At 31.2% G+C, this 23263-nt stretch overlaps 2 protein-coding genes and 1 long non-coding RNA gene across 5 annotated transcripts in view; 1 reads left to right on the top strand and 2 right to left on the bottom strand.

The window, feature by feature from the left end:
• The window catches only part of LOC141456169 (sodium/potassium-transporting ATPase subunit beta-2-like), a 16167-nt gene extending 6491 nt beyond the window's left edge, over positions 1-9676 (bottom strand). Inside the window, exon 1 of the mRNA XM_074131909.1 lies at positions 9154-9676. Coding sequence (XP_073988010.1) covers positions 9154-9331 — 178 coding nt within the window. The 5' untranslated portion in view covers positions 9332-9676. The remainder of the gene's footprint in view (positions 1-9153) is intronic.
• The window catches only part of LOC141456185 (uncharacterized), a 16798-nt gene extending 598 nt beyond the window's left edge, over positions 1-16200 (top strand). Inside the window, exons 2-8 of one of the 2 annotated variants that reach the window (XR_012459636.1) lie at positions 325-520; positions 1580-1732; positions 5787-5960; positions 11168-11304; positions 11554-11778; positions 12061-12221; positions 15974-16200. This is a non-coding gene — a long non-coding RNA (uncharacterized lncRNA). Of the gene's footprint in view, positions 1-324; positions 521-1579; positions 1733-1761; positions 1901-5786; positions 5961-11167; positions 11305-11553; positions 11779-12060; positions 12222-15973 lie in introns of those variants that run through there. The other variant, XR_012459637.1, reaches the window with a different exon arrangement.
• LOC141456174 (sodium/potassium-transporting ATPase subunit beta-2-like) lies at positions 15041-23263 on the bottom strand. Of its 2 annotated transcripts, XR_012459628.1 has the most exons (7): positions 23124-23263; positions 21169-21273; positions 18972-19150; positions 18714-18821; positions 17733-17901; positions 15601-15825; positions 15041-15469 (listed from the first exon to the last, which is right to left on the bottom strand). XR_012459628.1 is itself a non-coding variant. In XM_074131919.1 (6 exons), the coding sequence occupies exons 1-6, from the start codon at positions 23194-23196 to the stop codon at positions 15363-15365; spliced, it is 741 nt and encodes a 246-aa protein (XP_073988020.1). In that variant the 5' UTR covers positions 23197-23263; the 3' UTR covers positions 15041-15362. The 2 variants fall into 2 exon arrangements, 1 of the variants encoding a protein (XP_073988020.1); XM_074131919.1 differs by lacking the exon at positions 15601-15825.

Below are 23263 nucleotides of genomic sequence, written 5' to 3'. Positions count from 1 at the left end.
CGAGACGAGAGATATAAAGGGACTTGATTATAAACAGCAACTTAGAATCTAGAGAAATGGCTGGAACTTAGAGTTCAATAACTAGTTGTAAAAGAAGAAGAAGAAAAAAAGAAATTATTATTTTTAAATTTACTGCACGGCCTTGAACGTAAAAACCTGTTTGGAAATTTAGGCATTACTTTACTTTATTTTTAAATTTTAAATTGTTGAGTTCATAATGAAGGCTTACTGGAGTTCTCGTTCTAGACCTCATTTTCATCTATGATTTAAAATTTTATATTAGTTGTTTTAAAATACAATATAATTATATAATTTAAATTTCAGATGGAAGTAAATTATTCGTTATATTTAGAATGTGACCTGAACTGTTGCACACTTTAACCATCGTTCCTTTTATGTATATATATATGTACATCTATGAAGCCGAGGCGCCAATATCCTGAAGAAATTCTTAGTCCACACTACCTTCAAGGGCAAAGACAGTCAGTTCCATCCCATACAAATGCTTATCCGGCTCATTGTAAGTTCTTAAGTTACACTTATTTTTATTTAAATCTTCACTTATTAGAAATATAACATGTTTAAGAACACAGACTTCATTATCTTTGTCTTTTCAAAAACTGGAGTATTACTGTTATTATAATTAATTTAATTTAAGGCGGGTTATATAAGAGGTATTGATTCTCGAAACCAGTGCATTCCCGGTATGCGAGATAGTGCTATCTCGTTAAAGACAACAATTTCACCGGATAGTTAGCTGTATGAAAAATATTATTAACTATAATATTTCGGAAAGTACTTATTATCGTAATCAGTTGCTAAGTTACATATGGTTTTTAGTGGGGCCAAATCGAAATATAAACTTTGAGCTACCAGCGATTTTTCGTTTTTGTTCTCCCTTTCTCTTTCTCACTCACCATTTTATAAAAACCACATTTTCGGAAACAGTAGACCTCAAAACAATATTTCTATTGGTATCTAAACATGAAAAAGTTGATACGCAGTCAGTTTCTAGCCAATAGTGAGAGAAATCAAAGTGTTAAAAATCAGTATATATGAATCTTGAATAGTAAATCCCGTCCAGCCCTCTACTCTAGGCATTACAGCGAAAAGACAACTTTGATACGATTTCTTGTGATGTGAAAGAGCCTAAGATCTCATCTTGCAATGTAATGATTTTGGGACATTTTAGGCAATTTCCTCCTCTTACCTATATAAATCTATCCAAAGACCTTCCTTAACATACCGTGCCCAGAAAGCCGGCCAGTCACCAGATATTCCTGTTTCTACTACCTAGAGTAGAAGCTTTTACTCGGTTCTTATTTTGCTCAGCTTTAGCATTAGCGTCTTTGATTCCTAAAATTGTTAAGTGTTCGGTGTGTTCTCTTAGTTATACCTAAGACAGATTTTGGGCCAGTGAATGGAATGGTTGCCAGTTTTGGTCAATTTTATATTTGCAAGTAACTAAATTTAAAAAATAAATACAATGTCTGAAATTTGTAATTCTATTAGTGCCATTTAATCATCTGAATTCATTTTTACATGTACTTTTTTTATTATTTGAATATTTTCTTTGTAGAATGAAGGTAAAAGAAATATTTTTATCATGCGGAGTAACAATATTCATAGACCAACCGACTCGTAAAGCTGTCTTAAGCTATGAAATAAACTTTAATTCGATTGGTCATTATTAGAAGCAGGAAGAGGAAGGTTATGAAGATTATAACAAGTGGTGAGTGAGTGACACATACATAAGGGTAGCTTAAACTTTTAAAAATTTCATCAAAGAATTGATAGCATTTCCTTTTTGTTCTTTATCCTTTCAGAAGTAAATATAAACTTATAATGCTCCGATAAATAATATATTTGAAATTGTCATGTTTTATTTAGTGAATTTAAGGTTTGGTTTAATAACTTTTTTTACTTATTACATTTAATTTATATCCTAACAGTTTTTAATTAAAGTGTTAAACATCCTATTCATTGAACTTAGTTAAACAGGAAGATCATTAAAGATGTTATGTATGATTCATTGGACAAACGATTTATTAAATTCACGATGCACTTCAAATGATTACCTCTCTAATTAAACCTTGTTTTTAATTTATTTCTATTCTCTTTAAGCAATGTACAAACAATACACATTAATACCATTTTTTCACAATATTCCAGCATCAGATGAACATACATGAGTGTTTTCTACTTTTTCATCATCCAAAACAATATCAGTCAAGCAACAAGTATGATTGATAAGTAACATGGTTCTGGTTCTATGGTTCTGGCCGGAATCCGACAACTGGAAGTGTAACTTTACGGTTTCGATTTTTTCGAAAAGCCTTCCAACGAATTTCATTTTACTTTGATTACTATTTTCGCACATGTATGCTTATCATTGACTTTAAAGCATTCCCAGGGAAATTTAGTTTGGGGTCTTCCGAAAAATGCAACTTTACTCACTCCACTTTATAGTGCCATTTCATTAGAAGTATGACTTCAGTCAACCATTCCAGGATAAAGACACTAGTGGTTCGTACATAAGTATGCATGGAACTTTTAATTTTTATCCTTTTTTTTATTTTTTAAACATTTAATACTTTGTTTCTAAATACTAAAGAATGTTCCTAATGCATGTCTCTTACTATGCGCGACTGTTAGCCGAATATCTAAAAAACAAAAATTCAAAGCAATCTCAAAGTTGGTATTTTGGTTTTATTGATCGTCTGCTACTATGGTTCTGGCCGGAATCCGACAACTGGAAGTGTAACTTTACGGTTTCGATTTTTTCGAAAAGCCTTCCAACGAATTTCATTTTACTTTGATTACTATTTTCGCACATGTATGCTTATCATTGACTTTAAAGCATTCCCAGGGAAATTTAGTTTGGGGTCTTCCGAAAAATGCAACTTTACTCACTCCGTTTTATAGTGCCATTTCATTAGAAGTATGACTTCAGTCAACCATTCCAGGATAAAGACACTAGTGGTTCGTACATAAGTACAGGTAAACATTCTTGTAACGAAGAAATCTAATATAAACCCTCGCGTAACATTCATTTTACTTCAGTTTACGTAATTACATTTTCTTGAAACTTGCGAATTTTTGTAAAAAGATGGTAGATATCAATTTTAAATCTGTTGTCTGTAATATTATATATATATATATATATATATATATATATATATATATATATAAAATATATATAAAACTAACATACGTTTCGCCCAAGTATCCCAACTTGTTATGTAACTTCCTTTAAGGATTATCTGAGTTGTTAAAATTTCGAGTTTGAAGAAAAGGAAGTATCACTGTACTGAATCGAAAATGACTTGCTCGATTTTCTTTGAAACTAGGTAAGCTACGCATTTATACTCCTAATTCTATAACTTTTTTTTCTGTAATTTTTCTCGCAAAATTCGTATTGTTATAGCAATTCTTAGGCAGGATGGAGTAGGCTTTACTCGAAATTGTAAGAATTAAATATGTTCAGGATTTCAGTGTTTTAAGAATGTCTTAATTAGAAACAAGTTGTACTATGAGTAAGTTATGGGTGCTCATGAAACAGTTTCATGATTTCATTTACTTGATGTTTTTCAACATTATACTTTTTCGTACACTTTTTGACATTCAACCTTCACACAAATGTCCTACCGGACAGTTTTAATTTATGATATTGGTGTTAGCTATTTTGATTTGAGTTTTCTTATTTAAAATTGACTTTAACTTCATAATTAATAATTCTTTGAAGAATAAATTAATAGAAATTCAATTTATTAATTTTTAGTGGGTGCAGTGAGCGAACATATAAGCAAAATAGATTTATGATGTGTGTGTATATAAATTTGATCCAAAGGAGTATATTTTTAGAATGTTATTTAGAGTATGAAATATTTTCAAAGTATACTTAAAAATAAGTTCTGTATTTATGTTTTGAAATGGGCACATCAACAGTTAGAGTGAAATAACCTAATTTTACTCTCAGAACCTTTTTTACCTCTTACAACGTTCCCATAATTTTCTATATTATTAATAGGTTGAATTACGGTGATTTCATTTTCTTAGGATTTCGTTAAATTTGTATTTGTGGTTTCTCTCTCACTCTCAAATATACCCTAAGTAAAGGAAGTAGAGTTTACGGCCAGATATTAGGTCCTGAGTTTTCTCGGGAAATACAAGTTTTGGAGTTCTCAGCGGTTTTTAGAAGTCTGCCCCGAGAGGAGGAAGTGGGTCCACTGCTCTATAGGAATCTCACTCAGTATCCTAGCAGGTACTCCAGACTTAAAACACGGACAACGTATACACTGACAATCCAAACATCAAGGCAGATCTTTTAATCTCAATGATTTTGCTTATAGTCACTCTCTTTGGTAAACTGAATGAACTTGTGAGTTTTAGTCTATAACTAAAATCGCAAGTAAATTCAAATTTGATATTTCGGATGAATCGTGTGAGGATATAAGGGGAGGATAGTAGACTTCGTACCGCTTGTTTTACGCTTAAAAACTGCCACCTTTTCGCTTAGATCCTTGCGAATCTCCAAATACCAGGGTTTGAAAAGCTTTTTGAAGTCTGGGACCCAAAATTTTTATACAAAAGTAAATTTTAATGAAGGCAACTTCCATACGTGCATACTTCTATGGCCTAGGAGTTACTGTTAATACAATTCATCATTCTTTATAATAATTATTAATTATACATTATCACTAAATCAATAGTAAGAAGTAATTTGAATTGTAAATTTTTTTATAATTTAATTTAATTAACAAGATTTTAACAATCAATCTATTTTAAACCATTTTAAATAGGCAATAATATTTGTCTGAGATGAAAGTCGTTAAAAAATATATATATATATAAAAATCCGATAACCTTCATAGTGTTTATTGCTTCATTTTTTTCCCCATAGTTTAGGATTAATCATTTTAATGCACATAAAAAACTAATTGTCATTTGGCAAAATGGTCTTTGAATTCTATAAACAAATCCCTAATTACATTTAATAATTTTTATGATTTTTAACTAACTTTTTTCTTTTTTCTGAGAAAAAAAGAATAGCAAATTAATTATTGAAAAAATTATAATTATTTTTTAATTTTTGTTTGTGTTTTAATTACTATGTTAGTTCAATGTTATCCGACAATGTGTGGTCTGTGGCAGTCGAGTTTACCACTTATTATGTAACAATTTACTTATTTACATTCTTGATTATTTTAACATTCTCTCGTTAATATGTGTCTCTCGCTAGCAATAAGATATGGAAAAATTATCTTCAAAATTCTGATGTCATTCACTAATGTTTTCCTTTTAATAAGATCATTGTAACAATTATTAACTAAATTATACTAAATGTTTTGTTGCTCTTATCAAAAGGGACGGTCATAAAGTCTTTGAAGTTTTGTTTACTGTTCTCATGTACTTAGTATGCAATCGTGACAAATATTAAAAATTGAGTACTTCTTTCTACAATCCACAGAATTTTCCATTCAACGTTTTTACGTATTATTTCATGTGGACTTCATGTTCTAGAGGTCCCATTTTGCAAACTAGAGGTTACAGTGCAGTAAGATGGTATGTGAGAGACTATTTCCCTTCTCTTGGCTGCGAAAGGGGAGGACCACCCACTCATTGTTGGACACGCTCTGGCGATTTCTTTAATCTCTTGTTCTACATAACGGCCGGATTTAGTTGGATGTCAAAAAAAATAATTGATCTAAATAATATAATCGATAAGAAAATCATCAATTCCTTATATTTCATTCATGTTTTAAGTATTTCTATCATAATTTAAGGCATGCCAGCATTATTGGACATTGATACTGGAAGCTTTCTGATTGCGTTGCCGGCATGATGTTACTAACAAAACTGTCCGTACGGAAACTGTAGGCAGCTTGGAGATAGAAATTTAAGGACAGCTCGTTGGAAACGAACCCAGTGCATAAACATTGCAGCGGATCTCTTCCTTCGTAAGTATCATAATTTTTTATTTATTTATATTTTTTTCTGTTAAATATGGGAATGGTCGAGCTCTTCGCTTCCAAATTTCTAATTGACCTGTACAGGTTCCTCATTTTGATGGTGACATTGTATGAATCTTACCAGTAGATGACGTGGTAAATCCTCTTCCAATTTTGTTCAAATTTGTACCACAAATTACAGGTCAAAAATAAGTTTGTACGTACTTGTCCGTTCCTTGATTGTGTCTGGTGGACTCAAGAAAACGTTTACAGTGAAAATTGATTAAAAACGTCTTTTATGAAACAGTTACTACTTCTGCTTTCTGTACTGAACTTGATGCAATTTTTATTAGTATTTCTATACGATTAAATACGAGACATGTGTATAAGACTTGTCGCAATTAGCCCCAGGAAGGTCACAAAATATAGAACATTAGGCTAGTTGGTTTTTTAACGTTTTTTCCGATGTGTTTAAAAACTTTCTCCTTAACAATGACCCCTATTTTTGGAGGTATTATACTAGAAATGTATTTATTTACATTTTTAATTATTCATACTGTTAATAAGAACGTCAATCAGTCTGGTAAAAGAATTCTTATGGATTCGGAATGATAGCGAAACCGTAAGAATACTTTTACTAGACTGACTTACTGCCGATCTAATGCACTCTATACTACGGATTCTATATCATTGTCATAAATCAATCAAAACAGGAATGGAATGGTGCTTACACTCTGTAGTTTTGTGTTTTGGATTTATTGTATTGTGCCGCGCGATCTGCCCCTCAAACACTGATTGTAAAAAAAAAGAAGAAAGTATTATATACATTTAGGTTTAAAATAAGGTTGTGAATACATGGTTGTTAATAGTGCTAATAATTATTAAATTATTCTACTGTAAAATATGTATGCACTAGTTTGAAACTGAAACTATATGCCCTTTTTTGCATATTAAGTTATGTTCATTTTCCTGCAATTGTTGATGATAATTTTAGGGGCTTTCTATTCTCTGAGTTGCAACTTTCGTGCTAGTTTTAATACTATTTTTCACAAACTGAATAGACAAGTTATTGTGAATTCACGAAATTACATGTAGAACAAATAGTACCTGTTAGTATATTTTCGGTAGAATAGTTTCTATTTCCAAGAGGCTTCATCTCTATAGTAAACCTACGGATGACCCTCAAGTTCTTTACAACATGACAACACCTCTGTTAAAGAGGATTTGGTCCTACGACTATATAGTGTGATAGAATAGCGCCCCCTGGCCAATGTAGAGCGCCATTATAATTTATATTTCGGGCAAATAGATTGACTATTTATGTTTTCGCTAAATATCCATTGAGTTAGAGCCTTAACCTTTAGGAAAGGAGCGGATTTACAGGTTTTGTGCTTCATTCAAATTGTAAAACAGTACTAGCAATTAAACAAATAAAATGAAAACAGTGAGGACATGATTATAAAACAATAATAATAATAATAACTAAATAATAATAGTATGAATAGAAAAATAGACTTAAGAAACAGAACAGGAAAAAAGTGGGTAACTAGTTTAGACCGGTATAACATATTTGATCAATTGCTTTTGTTTGTTTTCTTTTTTAAACGTTAGTTTTTTTTAACCATATCAAAAAAGCATATGGACAAATTGATAACTCCTGCGAACTATTTGGCTTTTAAAATAAACAATTCAAAAAATGTATTGTATAGGTTAATATGGTTTATTCTACGTAGTTTAATTTTAATTATTGCTTTAAAAGAAAGTTTTAAGAATATAGTCGCACACAGGGATTTTTTTTAGGGGTCAATCATCCCCCAAAATTGTACGAAAACATAAACGTTTTCCAATTATACGCTACTAAATGCATTGTTTGGGAAATTCCTGCTGCAAGACAAAATTAAGTGGTTTAGCTCTACTGCTTTTGTATAGAAACATGAATTTATCTATTGTCTGCATTCTAAATATAATTCTCTAATCTAACATTTGAAAGTAAGTTTAGATTAGATTACATGAGGGTTGGTTAGCACTATTCATCGTTACCCAGCAGGGGTTGTTATGGCTGCCTTAAGATGGAGCGCTTCTCTCCAATGTAAGGCTTGAAACTTTAAATTCTTTTTTTGCCGAACTCTCAGCCAAACTGAAACTTTACCCTCAGAAGAAATACTCATTATGTAGTACATTTTTTTTTTGGGGGGGGGGCGAAATCTACATCCATTGACTGTTTATTCCAAGGCTCTTCAAGTCTTCGAATTCCAAATGACATCCAGCCTTTTTTGGAGTAATGCTATAGAAAAACTCTAATCTAGTAATGAACTTTTTAGCTCCAGGTTTTTAGATCAGCTCTTTTGCTAACATTACAAGTAAATCTCTCGAATCTACAGTGGAGCCCACAGAGATAAATGAAGTGGCAACTATTGAAGAATCCAAATGGAAAACATCTTTCATCATCACAAACTTCCATCTTTTACGCATTGTACACCACAAATACCAAAATTCCACTTAGGACTGCGCCAATAGTTGGAACTGTTTAAGAGCTTTTAGGATTGTATGGATTTGGTTGTTTCTAGTTTCAAACTTTATCAACTGGGTAATCAAGTTGAGGAAGTGTTACTTTCTCTCACTAGGTTGGGAAAGTATTGCGTTCATAATATTTTCGAGTTTCTGAGATTTTCTCGTATATGGCTCCGAATTTCCTTACCCATAATACTCATTGCGGCATTTCATTTGAACAACATTTATTTGAAGCAATTTTGTAGGGAAATTCTACTAAGAACACTTAACAGGAAAAAAGCATGGATAGGCTTCATTCTAAAATACTATTTTAGCATAATTTATAGTCCTATACTAAGAAGAAGTGTTAGGTGTTGCTAAGATTCCGAGTTTATACTCGTAAAACATTTCTAAACCCGCAGTTACCGTTTTAACAAACAGATTATTCACTTTTTAGAGATTTTTTTTTTCTCAAAAAATCCTCAACGATTTTTCTATCTAAGCTCTATCTTCTGTTAAAGTTTTTAATTGAATATATTTTCTGGAAAGATTGTTTTAATATATTCTGTGTTTTAAGTTGAAAATTATGATTTAACATCTCTAAAATAGTAATAAAATAAAGTCTGATTATTATCACATTAGATTTTTGAATCTTTCCTAGGTATAAGTGTCTAACTTAAAATTAAAAATAAATATAAAAACAAATTCTTACACCAAGATTTAGCATTACGTCCTAGGACAGCGTGTGTTTCACTGTTGTAAAGCGTCCGACAAAATCTTTCATATTTTGTTAATTGTTCATAAGGTAAAGCGTACTCCCATTCATAATCTTTGCCAGCTGAATTTGGTTGTGATGGTTGCGGAAAAGGTGTTTGTCTCAGTGGTGACATTTTTGTTTTTTTTTTTCTTTTTAACACTTGCTTTTTAGTTGTAAATAATTTTAGAATTGAAACTATTATCTCACTTTAAAAAATTGAAAAGCGATAGATAACACAATTTTTTTTTTTTTTTGTTTTCGTCCTTCGAAACACTTAATCTGCACTGAAGTAAAAAAAATAACCACTTATCACAGACACATCTCCTAAATCCCCCCCTTTTTTCTATTTGGTATTAACTTCAAAAATTTTGCTGCCCGTATCCCTCTGACAATATTGATACACAGGGGATTGTGAAGTAAAAAGAGTGACTGTGACACTTGAACTAGCCCGCCCCTCCATACGTGAAGAACTCTTATATACTCGGCGATAATCTAACTCCACCTCCCTCACTTATACTCTGATATGGTTCGCGTCACTCCCCTACTTCTCACCAACAGTATTAAAAAAAAAAAAACTATTTCTACGAACACATTTTAATGAATGTCGCAAATTTCCTCTTTTACAATATTTAGCACATGACTTTTGTGAATTCTCCTTCTCTTATTACAGTCCTCAAAATTCTTCGTTTCTCACAAATTTTTCGTTTACTTCGAACTTTTCAGACTAAAATTTAATTCTAACAACATTTTGCAGCTTCCAACCGACATCACTCTGAAGTATATCGTTACAAAGACGCTTAACATACCCGAGAAATGTCTATACATATTTTTCTAGAAAAAAAATAATTTTCTCTTTGCATTTGTTCGTTAGCGGGGCCTTAACATTAGATCCCTACAATTTTCGCCTGGAGTAGTTGAAACTCAGGCTCCTGTAAATAGAAAATGTGATAATTTAGTTTTATTAAAGTTATTTAAGTTAAAATTTGTAATACTCATAAAAATAAATAAGTCTTTTAATTTATTTCTTTCCCTTTACTTAATGTTTATCTGTAGTGTCCAATTTTTTTATAAGTTTACAAAATTTTATTTTATTATTGTTATGTAAAAGTAAAGTAATCGCCTATTTTTTTAGGCGGGGCTTAACGTCCAACTACAATACCAATTAGGTGTCATGGGCGGGAATTATTACTGTTATTTCATATTTATTTTATAAATTTTAAGTTTATATTAGAATTTTGAAAAATCTACTAAAAATGGTTAGATAATATTTGAAATATAGAAGGAAATAACAAAAATTAAATGATTTAGAAGTCTTTTGTTTAAATATGCTATCTAAAATTTATCTCATCTTTGTTCTTATAAAAATAAAATAAAACCGTTTGACATTAAAGACTGTGAGCGGTAATTTTTTAGGTTGGGGACGGGTTTATACGTTGCAGTTCTCCAATTTGAATGCTTGTCTTTCCTATTAGGTCCATTACCAATTCAACTATCCACCGTTTATGCCTCAAAGGAGAGCCATTTCACCAAGCACAAATAAGGGGCTTTTGCAATTATAAGGTTTAGAGAAAATCAAATGTTTTTGAAGGTAACACCAAAAAGGGAAGGGATTAGCCTCGAATTTGAATCCAGCTGTTTGCTCTTAGATTACCTCTTCTTAGGAGTTTCTTATATAGTTCATTGTGTGCTATTGTCTAACGTGTATCCGAAGGCCAGCAGTATATTGGTAAAAAGGCTTTAAGGGCGAAAAGATTCTATTTTAACGCACCTTAATTTCCTATTACTATCTCCTACTGAAATCCAAGTAAGAGGTAGTATTGCAATCGTGCCAAATTTTCTTTCTCGAGCCCAAATAAATGGTTTTTCACAAATCGGCCAGTGTGTACGCGTTAGCGTATCTGTTTTTGTGGAATGTGTTCGGGACAAATACGAAAAATCGCCTAACCTTTAAATTTAATATCTGTTTTAGGTGCCACCATCGGATTTGACATTAAGCTATTTGGACAAAATCAGCCTACAGGGACAAATCTGAATTCTGAATTGATTTTTCAATAAAAATCAATAAATGGCTCCTACCGATTCTTTGAAACTTTGTTAACTTATTGTGTAAGTAGTTTTTCACTTTTATTAGAAACATTTTTCTGGTAACATTCGAATATGGGCGAGTGGGGATGGCTGATGACTTATCACGAAATAAATATTAATAAGGATTAAATATATGCAGAAAATTGGCTGACTGATAGTGTGTTTGAGTGAATAGATTTTTAGTTTTTAGCGATGTTTAAAAGAATGGTATCTTTTCATATAAAATTTTAAACCATCTACTTTATTATTGTTAAATTCGTATGTTTCTAGAAAACTTAAGTACCCATTAAGAGATTAGTGTGGATATTCTGCTTTGTTTGTCTGCTGACTGCATGCTCATACCAACAAGTATTTATATTGGTCCTCTGGCTGATGAACCTACTCTGCGCAAACCCCTCTCGGACTAGCGTGTTACTCGTACATGTCACTTGTGAACTACAGGTTGCATGTGGGTTCCCTTATGTCCAACATGTAGTGTATTAAACATCTCTTTAGGTGAGTTTCAGTTTAAACGTTGTTTATGTTGTTAGAATGGAATATTTAATAATATCTTATAGGGTATACGGAGGCACACGTTGCCTTCACTAGCAGTGATATCTATTTCTATAATGACCATAAATAGAAAGTTTTTTTCTTATGGAGAAATTTGTGATTGCCAACTAAGTTACTGTTTCAATCCACCAAAGTTGATTGAAGCTGCTGTAAATAAATAATAATAAATAAAATTATTCTGCAATATCTTTTAATTAAAACATGATTTAATTTTATGTCGCACAGTGTCGGGTCAAAATGAACATCACAGCTAATAATTGAGGATCACAACTTGGCTACACAAATCTTTAAAGACACCTTATGAAATCTTTTAAAAAATGTATATTTGGAAATTGAAATTTCAAATTGTACGTCAGAATTAGATCATTTCAGCGGTAGAATGTCAAGTAAGTGTAATTCATGTCAGATTTGTTTATTTTTCATATTAACGACACTCCTTTTTATTGATTTTCCTCCTTAGGAATGCAAACACACTTAAATGTAAGTTTCTTAAGAAATTTAATTATCACACAACTAATTTGACAGATGAGAATGATCTAGATATGTCAAGACATGTTAAAACATGACATTTTAGAGTGTTATTTTAATTAAAAACCTAATCATCAGAGTTCGATATTAGTAATACAATAAAAAAGTACAAACGTCGAAGGTTTTTTTTAGATAGAAACTTATGTATGTATGCGAAAAAAAAAATCCAATAAAATCATTCGGTATGAGTAAATAAATATTCTTTGATTCGTGTAGATTTGGCTAAAATAGAAATGCTTAAAAAATCGTCACTATTTGTAGCTTTAATAAACAGAAACCACCGCAGGTATTCTACTCTTCAGATTAAATGGTTACTCTAAATAATTTTCCTAAGCGTTTATAGAAAACTCGGTTCGGTTAATAGTGGTTATTTTATTAACAATAGATTCTTCAGTATAATAGTACAAATTAATTGCATTATAAATTTCGAAGTAGCATGAAGAACCAATTGTAACTAGGAGAAACATTTTATTTCTTCCTTTGGTATTGAGTCTGAGAACTCCGTTATAGTGGTGCAACTCTATTGTCTATTTAACTCAGGGTTGTTAGTAGATTCGATTGTCATTCTAGGATATCCGCAGCATGTCCATGATTCATTAGTCAATTAATTTCTTCCTACAAAGAGGCTTCCTCTAAAGACTATTTCAGCCATTTTTTTTTTGTTTTTGATAAGTGACTAGAGAGGTCGTTAGACGTAAAGCCACTCCGAAAACATAAACATTACTTTAATTTTTATGTTGCAATCAAAAACGTATCGAGGTTACACATTGTTAGGGTAGGCTGAACAGTGATGACTTTCGAGATTGTTATAGAGTTAAACTACTTCCAAGAGATCCCTCTGAACAGCTGATCCTTCGAAATACTGTTTCTTAATTTCGTAGCAGAAGTACAGTGGATAAAAGGTATTTTCGGAAGTGACGTGTTAATTTTTCAACAGGTGCCTTAAAGAAATATTAGATGATTTTCGTTTTGTTTAATTTTCACTTTTTCCATGCATGATTTAAAGAAAAGCGAAGATTTCTTTAGTCCCATTTTTGTTTTTTCTCTTTCTTTAACTACAATTATCGGATTAGTTATTAGTACGAAAGCTGCAATATGCACGACTAGAATGTATAAAAGAATTTTCTAAGTGAAAGAATAAAAAGGTCTCGTAAAATATTTCCATTTTAAAGTAATCTTGTCTTTCTTTAAAGAGGGGGTCTTGCCTCCGCATAATCTTTGATCTCTTATGATCCTGCGCTTTTGCAGGATGGTGAGATAGTAAATGCCTTTGATATGTAAGTTCTTAAATATTCGGCTTTTGTTTATTCCCATACGTCATATTTCAAAATTATGCATCAGACTTCACAGATTGAAGGATTTCACTTTACCTTAAATGCTCATTACCTAGGATTTCTTTTCTTAGGTTATTCCAGAAAACCTAGGATTCAAAGGTTAAACTAATACAAGGGCCTATCGCATTATTTGAATTGTTACTTCATTCAGCATGACTTTTGAAATGTAATTACTTTCCCGTCTGTCTTTTCCTACATTTTTACTGATTAAAAACAACTAGATAGCTAATAAGAATCCTCATCTTGAGAGTAAATGTAACGCATGAACAAATCGAGAGAGAAAGTCATATCTTTTTCAAAACAAACGTTTTGATTAACGTTACTTAATCTGAAGAAGCCAGCGTTGCCCTTTTGCTATGTCTATTTTAGAATACTTTTATTTATTTCTAATTTACACATTGATGTCAAAGATGATGGATCTACAGTCATATAGACTTATCAATGTTACTTATTTTAAATTGAAATTGTATTTGACTATCTCATATTTTACTTATCCATTTACTAACAGGAAAAGTTAAAATGACAAATGAAAATGGCAGATATTTGCTAATTAATGTTAACTTTGTTAACGTTCCTCGCAATCAGCTGATCGGAGTAGACGGTCCACTATTTAGCACGTTGAGTTGAACAGTAACACCTATGAATTTCTTTTCAACTGCCCCCAAATATCTAAACTTTGATTGTCCAGATTCGATTAGAGATATCATATTCGTATAAATTACCTGCTAGTGTTTACAATTTCGTCCTAGTGAGTTTTGTTTATTCTATTTATAGATCTTGAAAAAAAACCTCCCTTAAATCTATGAAATTGATCTAGAAATTATTTTCTCAATCATATTTCTAGTTCCATAGAATTTAAACCTTTGGAAAATAAAAAATAACGCTAAGTGATCCGACCATGCATTGCTTGTGCACTAAACATTTTTTAAGACAAAATAAAATTACACGAGAGTGCTAACAAAGACACCCTTATGGAAGAAGATATAGGACTATTTTGGAAGTAAGCAAAAAGAAAAAAGAAAACAAAGGTTTCATTTATAATTGCATATACGTATACTTTCAAATGGCTGAACACAATGATTCGTTCCTGTCAATTTTAACTGTTGCAAGAAAATAGCTTGCGGTATTGCTTTAGTTTTTAATAGCCTTGCGGTCAATTTAGCCATATCTATCGTTACAGACAGAATACAAATTACATTAAGCCTTGTAAGTGGCTCCCAACAAGGTTTTTCCACATTACGTTATTAATGATTCAGCTATTAAACATCTAATGCAGTATGATAAAATAGTGTGAATAAGAAATGAAAGGTACAATGTAATAGGATTATAAATCAATAAACTAATTCAATTTATGCATCAGTTTTATTTTTATCTTTTTACTATAACGTACACGTATCAATATCTTTAAATTTAAATATATTTATCAATAACATGATGCAAAGTTGTAAATAGTTATTAAGAATGTTTGTATTATTAGATAGATTATTAGAAATAAAAGGCTATCTTTTCAGATACATTTAAATCCAGTTGGAAGTGGTTAAATTTTCAAGGTTAAAAAGCAATTTGTACCATATTATATATTCGGTTTTCATGTCAATCCTTAAAAGTAATTATCAATGTAATTAACTTAATTTTCTTTAAAACATATGGTAAATTCTTATTTACTCATTCGTCGTTTATTAATGTAAATCTGGCCAAGCCCAGATTTTTCGTATAATCTTGTGCTATATTTGGTGACCATAATTTGCAGACTATATGGATAGCAATTGCAACTGAAAGAAGAAAAATAATAATAAAAAAATATTGAAATCAGAGAGCATAAGGTGATTTCTTGTTTTAATAGGTTTATTCCATCAGGCAATTTGTGATTAGTTCGTCATTTAGTTTGTGGTATTTCACTCACCTAAGCGATCCCATATTGGTTTGAATTCGTGTCCTTAGGAATACTTCAATGATAAAAGAGAAGCGGCGGAGTACTAACCAAGTTGATATCTTGGTAAGCCGATGAATTATATTGACTTCTGAGATTGTAAGAGAAGGATGTATTGCAGTATAATTTATTTATTTACTTTGGGCGCTCATCGACTGCTGCCTTTTAATAGTTTAACCAGTACTCCGCTTTAGCGCTCTTGTAATAAAATCAGAACTTAAGCTAGTAAAAGTAGAGATGGTCGTAATATTTAAGGTGTGAATGGAATTAGTATTATTTAATGCTATATTTATATAGCAGTATTTCACAGTTATGTTTTAAAAATCGTCACTTATTAAAATTCTAGGGATCTGAAGAGGTTACAAGAGCTGAACATACAAAAAAAGAAACATCTTACATATAATTCCTAAAACACGTCCATATTTTGATAAAGTTGTTGGAATTTAGTCAAGGTAACTATTAAATTTCTTCTCAGAGTTTCCTTATTAACGATTCTTTTTTTGTTTTTAATATAATTCTGTTATTTGACAGTAGTAAAATAATAAGTTATAAGTTTATAATTTTTTATCTAAATCTCACATGGTAAGGATTAAGGCAGAAATCCCTGATTAACTGAAGTTATCAGTTTTTATTGTGTAGAACACTTATAAATGTTTTTGTCTAATTATCTATGAATAAATTTTTAAAAAAATGGATTTTCAAAAACAAAAACAAATTGCATCACTCAGAAGAAGTAACTTAAGCAGTCATTGTTTACAATTAAGGAAAAAAAAATCAATCGTCAAGGCATGCTTCACATGAGATAATCGAAGTTCTTTTGTGGTAACCTCGTCCCAGGCTTCAACATATTAAAACTGGTCTCGAGCACAAAACGAATATATATTCCGAAAATTTGGCACGATCTCAATATTTTATTACTTTTTTTTGCCAGTTATAAGAGATTAAAGGTTAAAACTGTTTTTTAGTACGATAAATTTACCTAATTAAACTAATTAGGTTTGATTGTTTTTTGAAATAAGGTTTTCTAAAAATGGAACGAGCAGACCTCATTTTTGTAAAACACTGATACTGAATGGAGGGAGAAGAAAAAAGTGAAAGAATTATTATGAGTATCGTTTGTCATTTCCTCTTCAATGAGCAACTCGAAAATGAGTATATTCCAAACAAGGCCGATTAGTTATGGAATAACAGAAGTAGGTCAGGCTATCCTAACTCGCATCTTTTTTAGATAAGAGTGATTAAAGCGGAGAGTATATCTACAATTTATTATATATCTTTTTAAAAATAATCATCTAAGAAAAGCAAAATTAAATTTAGTATTAGTAGAAGTCTGTTAAAATGTGAATCGAAATTATTCGTAAGATTTTGAATAAAGAAGAAAGGGAAATGAAATTAAAACTGTCTGGTAGGGCAGTTTTATAAGGGTTGATTATTTTTAGATTATAAAATAAATTATTTTTCTATGATTAATATACATCAGTATAAATTCGAAAAAAATGAGTTTGAGTGAAAGTATTACAAAAATGTAATATATTTCTTCGAAAAACATGTTTTTTCACACTACATCGCAACGAAATTGACTTTAGGTTTGTCAAGAAGAAGAAGATATGTACAAAACATGTTCAGTATTTCTTTTCAGTGTGATAGGCTTAAATGGCTGAGAGTTCGGCTTTTTAAAAAAGAAAACCCCGTGTGCTCAAGCTTTGACCAGGAGTCATTTTTCACTCTTAAATATAAGCTCTCTGGAAAGGACAGGTGCTCCAACGAAAAGGTGCCTCAACTAATTCCCCGTGTCGCGTTGCCATAGGCTGACTAGCCAACCCCGTACGAAATCTAAACTTAGCCCAATTTTTTGTTAGTTAATTATTTTTAGAATGCTGAAAGCAGGTCGATTCATCTTTCTATATAGTTGTAGGAAAGTTAGCCATTTATCTTGTCCTAGAATTGGAATTCCCTAATAAATTAGTAAAATTTACATTACGATTAGATTGTTTATAACGTATTATTAGAAAACTTTTATTTTTTCATATATTTTCGGAATGTTTGCACTCCTAAAGCTTTAATTGAATCATTGAATAACATTTTTTTTTATAAATATAACTTACTTGCAGGTTTTTCAAAATGTACGGCCACAAGTGGGCTTAAATATCCTGGCTGACCTGTATATGGAAACATATAGCCGGGAAATCCTGCTCTAGGGTAGTAGGATACTGGACCGATAAGTTCTTTGTCTTCAGGAGATTCTCCTTCGCACCATAGCCATACTGTATCCTTCTAAGCAGGTATTAATTACAGTTAATTATATATTGATGTAGTGATTTAAAATCTAGATGAAAACTGTTTTCAATTCATAACTTAATTATCAAAAGAGAGTTAAATATTTTTTTTTTTAATCTCCTTTGAAGTTTGAAGAATTTTTATGTTGTATTATACGTTTAGATATTAATTAGTGACCAGTATTCTACACAAAATGATGTGCAAATCCGCGTAGGGATTCCCAAATTGTTTAGATATTGCGTTTCCTACCTTTTATTTTAAGATATACATGTATATTTCGAAATTTTAATGATAAGAACAGGATCGATTTCTTGATAATAAGGACTCTTAAAAATATATATCTGATTATGAGAATGTTATGGATTAGGAGTAGATATCGAAAGAGAGAAGTTCAGATGGATCCAATTCGACACTACAGGAAGGGCATTTTGATAGGAGAATTCGTAATTTCTTACGTATTAATTTTGTGCTCTGATTTGAGAAGTCTCTACAGGCGCTACGTAGCAGACAAATCTCAAATAACGGTGTTTTGGGTTTGATTAGAGTAATTTTTTTATTTCATTGTGTGTGAATGTATGGATTTTTGGTTATAATTTGGATTTCTGTTTTTGCATTTCGTTTAACATGAAGTAACATGCACACCAACTTTACAGGCCTTAGGGCTGTCCCTGTTACTTGTGTTATAATTGCATACCTTCAGAGATGATAGATCCTGCAGTAATAGATAATTCTTTCCAACTTAAGATGGAAGAATTCTATAAAAAAAAGTTTCGAAACAGTTTATAAATAATATTTGAGCAATTGATTACCTTATGAGGATTATTTACAGCAACACTAATCAAATCTTTTAGATTTGTTGGCATTTTCTCTGGCAAATTTTTGGTAGAATTATAAAACATCGGTTTCCAATTCAAAATCTACAAATAAAAAAAATCTTACACATCTCTGTAATCTCTATTTAAATTATGGACTCTTCTACTCTCTACTATAAAATAACGTCTAATTTAGCTACGTTATTTAAATAATCATAAGACTATAAATTCAAATTATTTTTATAAAATGCTTACCTTATCAAGTTCTATGTATATACAAGGTGAGCGTCGTTTATACCCGAAATGATTGGACGCTGAACAGGCATTTAGATCAGGTTTTATGTTACAAACTGTAGAATCAGTAATTGGGTTTTCATAGCTACAGTTTGCTAAATGTTCACTGCGTCCTTCTATCAGTGATGGTGTTCTATAAACTGAAATTAGATTTTTTTTTTAAACACAAAAAGATAAACTATTTTTGTAAAAGATTTTAACTAAAATAGTGGACGCTCTTCAAGAGCATGAATTAATTGCCGGTGATTGTGTACTCTTGGTTGATATTACCTCCAAGTTCATGATCATATTTTTAAAAAAACACCCCATGAAGGATCGTACAAAGTTACATACTGAGTCCCTAAGGAGTTGTAACAACAAGAAAGATTTTGTTGTTGATAAATAACCTTATTTCTGATTAATGAAATTTTCAAATTTATGCATGAATTTCCTTCAGTTCTAAATTATTGCTTTTGTCCTTAAAATTCACTGTAAAGTCCCAACCCAGAGCTCTTGTGGGATCTTGCAGCTTCTCCAATGTAGGTAAGAATATTTTTTGGTAGCGGCCAGCTAGACTGTACGGTTTGTTGAATCCGATTATTATTACATTAACTACCTTTGCTGCTTCAATGTTGGAAGTGCCAATTTAAATTTCGTCCTAATTTTTTGGCTAGGATAAACGCCATAAACTCTGAAGCTCACTTCTTCATTTCATTCCAGTTTTGTCATCAAAACCTTTATCTGTTGAGAAATAACGTTAGAGGTACTCTAGCCATAATCGTAATACATAAAAAATCGAATCTGTATAGAATCACTGATACTTCAGGAAGACACAATAGACCTGATGGTCGCAGTGGATTTGACTTGAAAGCCACTCCCTTTCACCAAGCCACTTTTATTAATTGGTTCATCCCTACCACCACCAACATCGTACTACCAGTGTTGGCTGTGACCAACTTCATAAAGTTACCCTAAGGTAGTTAAGTAATTCGGTTACAATTACATATAACGAAACTTATTCTTGTATATCACTTAAAGAAGCAAGTACTATTAAGAAGGTGAAATCTATTGCAAACAATATTTGTAAGACAAACATTTATTTATTTATTGAAATACGGTTAGAGGAAGGGTCCTTACATTTTACTTTTATTTTATGAAACAGATCTATAATAATAACTGGAAATATTCTCAGAAAAAAACTTTAAAAGAGAAAAATAAATAGTAATAGCATTCACATTTTTTTTATATTTTACGCGTAATTGTCTTACTGTGTAAAGGTATATTACTTGTCAGAGCTATAACATAATTTATATCCTTGACAGAATTTAATTTAGGTTAAGTACAAATGTCCGATTAATTGGGATCATTTATTTATATTTTCTCGTGGATAAACTCGTTTATTGCTTTTCTTACTTTGGAACTAGAGTATCTAACTTCAGATGAAATTAGAGCTTCAATTATAAAACAACATTGGAAGGAGATTAGCTAGCTTAGTTATTAGCGTACTGGATTGCCACTTGGAGATCCCAGGTTCGAATGCAGTAACTAGCCTTTATATTCTTTTACTATTAGCTTCTTACAGCTTCTGTTCTATGATGGACAGTATTATCTGTAATGTGAGAACTCTGCCCGGAGGCCGGCAGTGCCTGCGGGTGCCAATGACCGATGTTGATGCGCCATAAAAAAAAAAATCTATTGAATCCCTTCATATTTATTTTGGAGGGATAAGATGTATACGTATTGTTTTTGGCAAGCAGTTTTTAACGGAATTATGTAGTTCACACGGATGGCTAAGTTTATTTCCTTTTCATATTCTGGACTAACCAAAAAGCTAGTGAAATAACTATTTTTTTAAACCATAATTATACTAAATGAAATAATGGTTCAAAGTGACACTTCTAGTATTTATCCATAAAAACAAACTAGTTACTAAATATGTCCTTGTAGTGTGACTAAAATAAGAACATTTTCGGTTTAAATAAGAAAATTATCATCCTTATTAAAGAATACTTTTAAAACGCTTTTTTTTCTTCTTTTTTTTTTGCCCTTATTCCATAAATTGACTTTGTTTTTTCTTATTATTTCTACGGAAAATATATTTTATAATAATTATTTGTGATATTATTTTAGAGTCTTGAATTTTTAGTAAAAAAAAAAACAAACAAACAAAAGCTTTTACCTTCAAGGTAACTATCCAACTTTTCACTCATCAAAGTGTAGGTCTCTGAATCGTACCAGATCAGTCCTTCACTGTGAGCCAAACCAGTAGGGTTAAATTTCAGTCCTGCAAAAAAGATAAATAAATAGAACCTTTCAAGGTTTTAAATTATTTTTTAATTTAAGATGCGTCAACATTTCTTATTTGATTATCAAGATTATTATTAGTGTGATTGTTTCTTGCTGTACTTTCATCGCCATCAATATCCTACCACTAAGCTATGTAAGGTATAATTTAGAAGTGATCCTTCCAATAACCCTTGTCTTGGTCTAGCTCGATTCTTCTTATCTGGCCCAACCTTCTCTTTGTGAAAGCTTCTTTCGTCATCAGGCTATAGTATCGAACGTTTTCTTCCTATTTGGCCCTTCACTTGTGTATTAATGATTACTTTATTCTAACTTAGTTTCTCCTATTCTACCTTGCTTTGTTAATTCAAAGAATGTTTATTGGTGCTGAATGTGTTGTAGGACCCTTCTAGTCTTTTCCCTTACTTTTCGCAGAGACCTCATCTATTTTTTTGTTTTCTTCCATTACTCGAAAGTTCAGAATGTAACAATATACAATTTAGTTTCGTTTCCAAGTGTTGGTAGTATTTTAAACTAGTAAAAGATAAATTTTAGGAAATTGCCGTGATTTACGTTGCAGTAATTTATTCACAAAGAGTTTTATAAATCGGCAAAAAAAAATATTTTCATTCGGTGTGATCTGTGGCAAGCCGAAAGAGAATTGATGGGAAAAACTGAGAAGACCTAAGAGTGAGGAAGATACTTTTGATGTAGATGGCGAAAACATAGATTTCGTAAAGATTTCTTCATCTTCAGATTCAGCCTCAAGCACTGCGACCTTACTTCATCTTCTATTGCACATTTTTAATACTCGGTTTATTTAAAACGGTGGTTTTTCTTAATTTGAAAAAATCGTTCTTAAGAAACAAGGTGAATTCGTGTCCGAGCCTTATGACAAAAATGTCTGCCAAAATAGCGTTTTTACTAGACTTACACAAAGTGGCGTAGAAAAGAATGTTTCTAAACACAGTTTAGAGAGGAGGTAGGGATAAACTTCCGTTTAAAGTATCATTTCAGGTGTATTGCACAGCGTCATTACCTGTACAAAATCTTTTAGTCGAATTCTAAGCTTTGAAAACATTGTTCAACTGAAATGCCAGTTTTCAAATTTAATTTTAAATGTTAACAATTCTTTTAAATTGTATTTTACAAGAGTAAGTATATCATTACTTGAATAACAGAGAAAAATGAGTGTTCACATTTTATTAAATATTTCACTATTGGTTTCACCAAATAGTTTTACTTATTTGGAAATTTGTTTTCTGTCACCTTTTACTTTTAGAAAAAAAAATTACCTTCATATCGATTTTATCGAAATTGGAAAAAATATGAGCCAAGATTATAAAGGAGGCATTGCGATAATGCATGCACAGCAGTAATAAATACGATTTAGGAACTGCGCACAACCTTGTGGGCAAAAGCTTGAATAGAAAATTTATTTCTATGGAATTATGCTCGACCATAAATCAGTATTTCAGTAAACTGTACGTTCCCATTTCTTATATAATGTTAGGCTATAAACATTTTGTTGAAATTCAAGGTTTCCAGAAAATTATCAAACAGAAATTCACGTCAGTTTTTTAGAATTAGTAATGCAATTTCAACCGTATGATTCAAGAATTATTCATAGAATCACTTAAGAATCATTTTATAAGATATAGATTGCGACACCCTTTCCAAACAAAAAAATTGTTTTTGGCAATCTTGAGTGGGATATCTCCTCTAAGTGGAGCTTTAAAATCTAACTTAGATATCTCCTACAGACTCTCTTCTGGACTGCTTGGTCTGTTTTTGATCGATGTAATCACTATTTATTTATTTTTAACCTTAAAGGTTCATTATAATACATACTTATCTGATCGGCTGTATTGAGTTCGATCACCACGAACAGTTTGAAGATGATAAGTAGCCAGGAAGACGACATGACAATGTTGGAAATGTTCACAGACTATGAGGTGATACGCTGACATATTATCACAACAAGGACGTAT

Source organism: Rhodnius prolixus, unplaced genomic scaffold, assembly GCF_049639745.1.
Source record: "Rhodnius prolixus isolate KJV_2025 unplaced genomic scaffold, Rpr scaffold_4, whole genome shotgun sequence".
NCBI classification, from domain to species: domain Eukaryota; kingdom Metazoa; phylum Arthropoda; class Insecta; order Hemiptera; family Reduviidae; genus Rhodnius; species Rhodnius prolixus.
Note: the sequence above shows the minus strand (reverse complement) of the source record. Positions and strands in the feature narration are given on the sequence as shown.

Coding starts and splice junctions, on each gene's coding strand:
- LOC141456174 (XM_074131919.1), bottom strand. CDS start 23,196: ATGTCGTCTTCCTGGCTACTTATCATCTTCAAACTGTTCGTGGTGATC. Junction 19,151..21,168: donor GTTGGATAGTTACCTTGAAG/GTAAAAGCTTTT, acceptor ATCTAATTTCAG/TTTATAGAACACCATCACTG. Junction 15,470..17,732: donor ACATTTTGAAAAACCTGCAA/GTAAGTTATATT, acceptor TTCTTCTTTCAG/TTGCAATTGCTATCCATATA.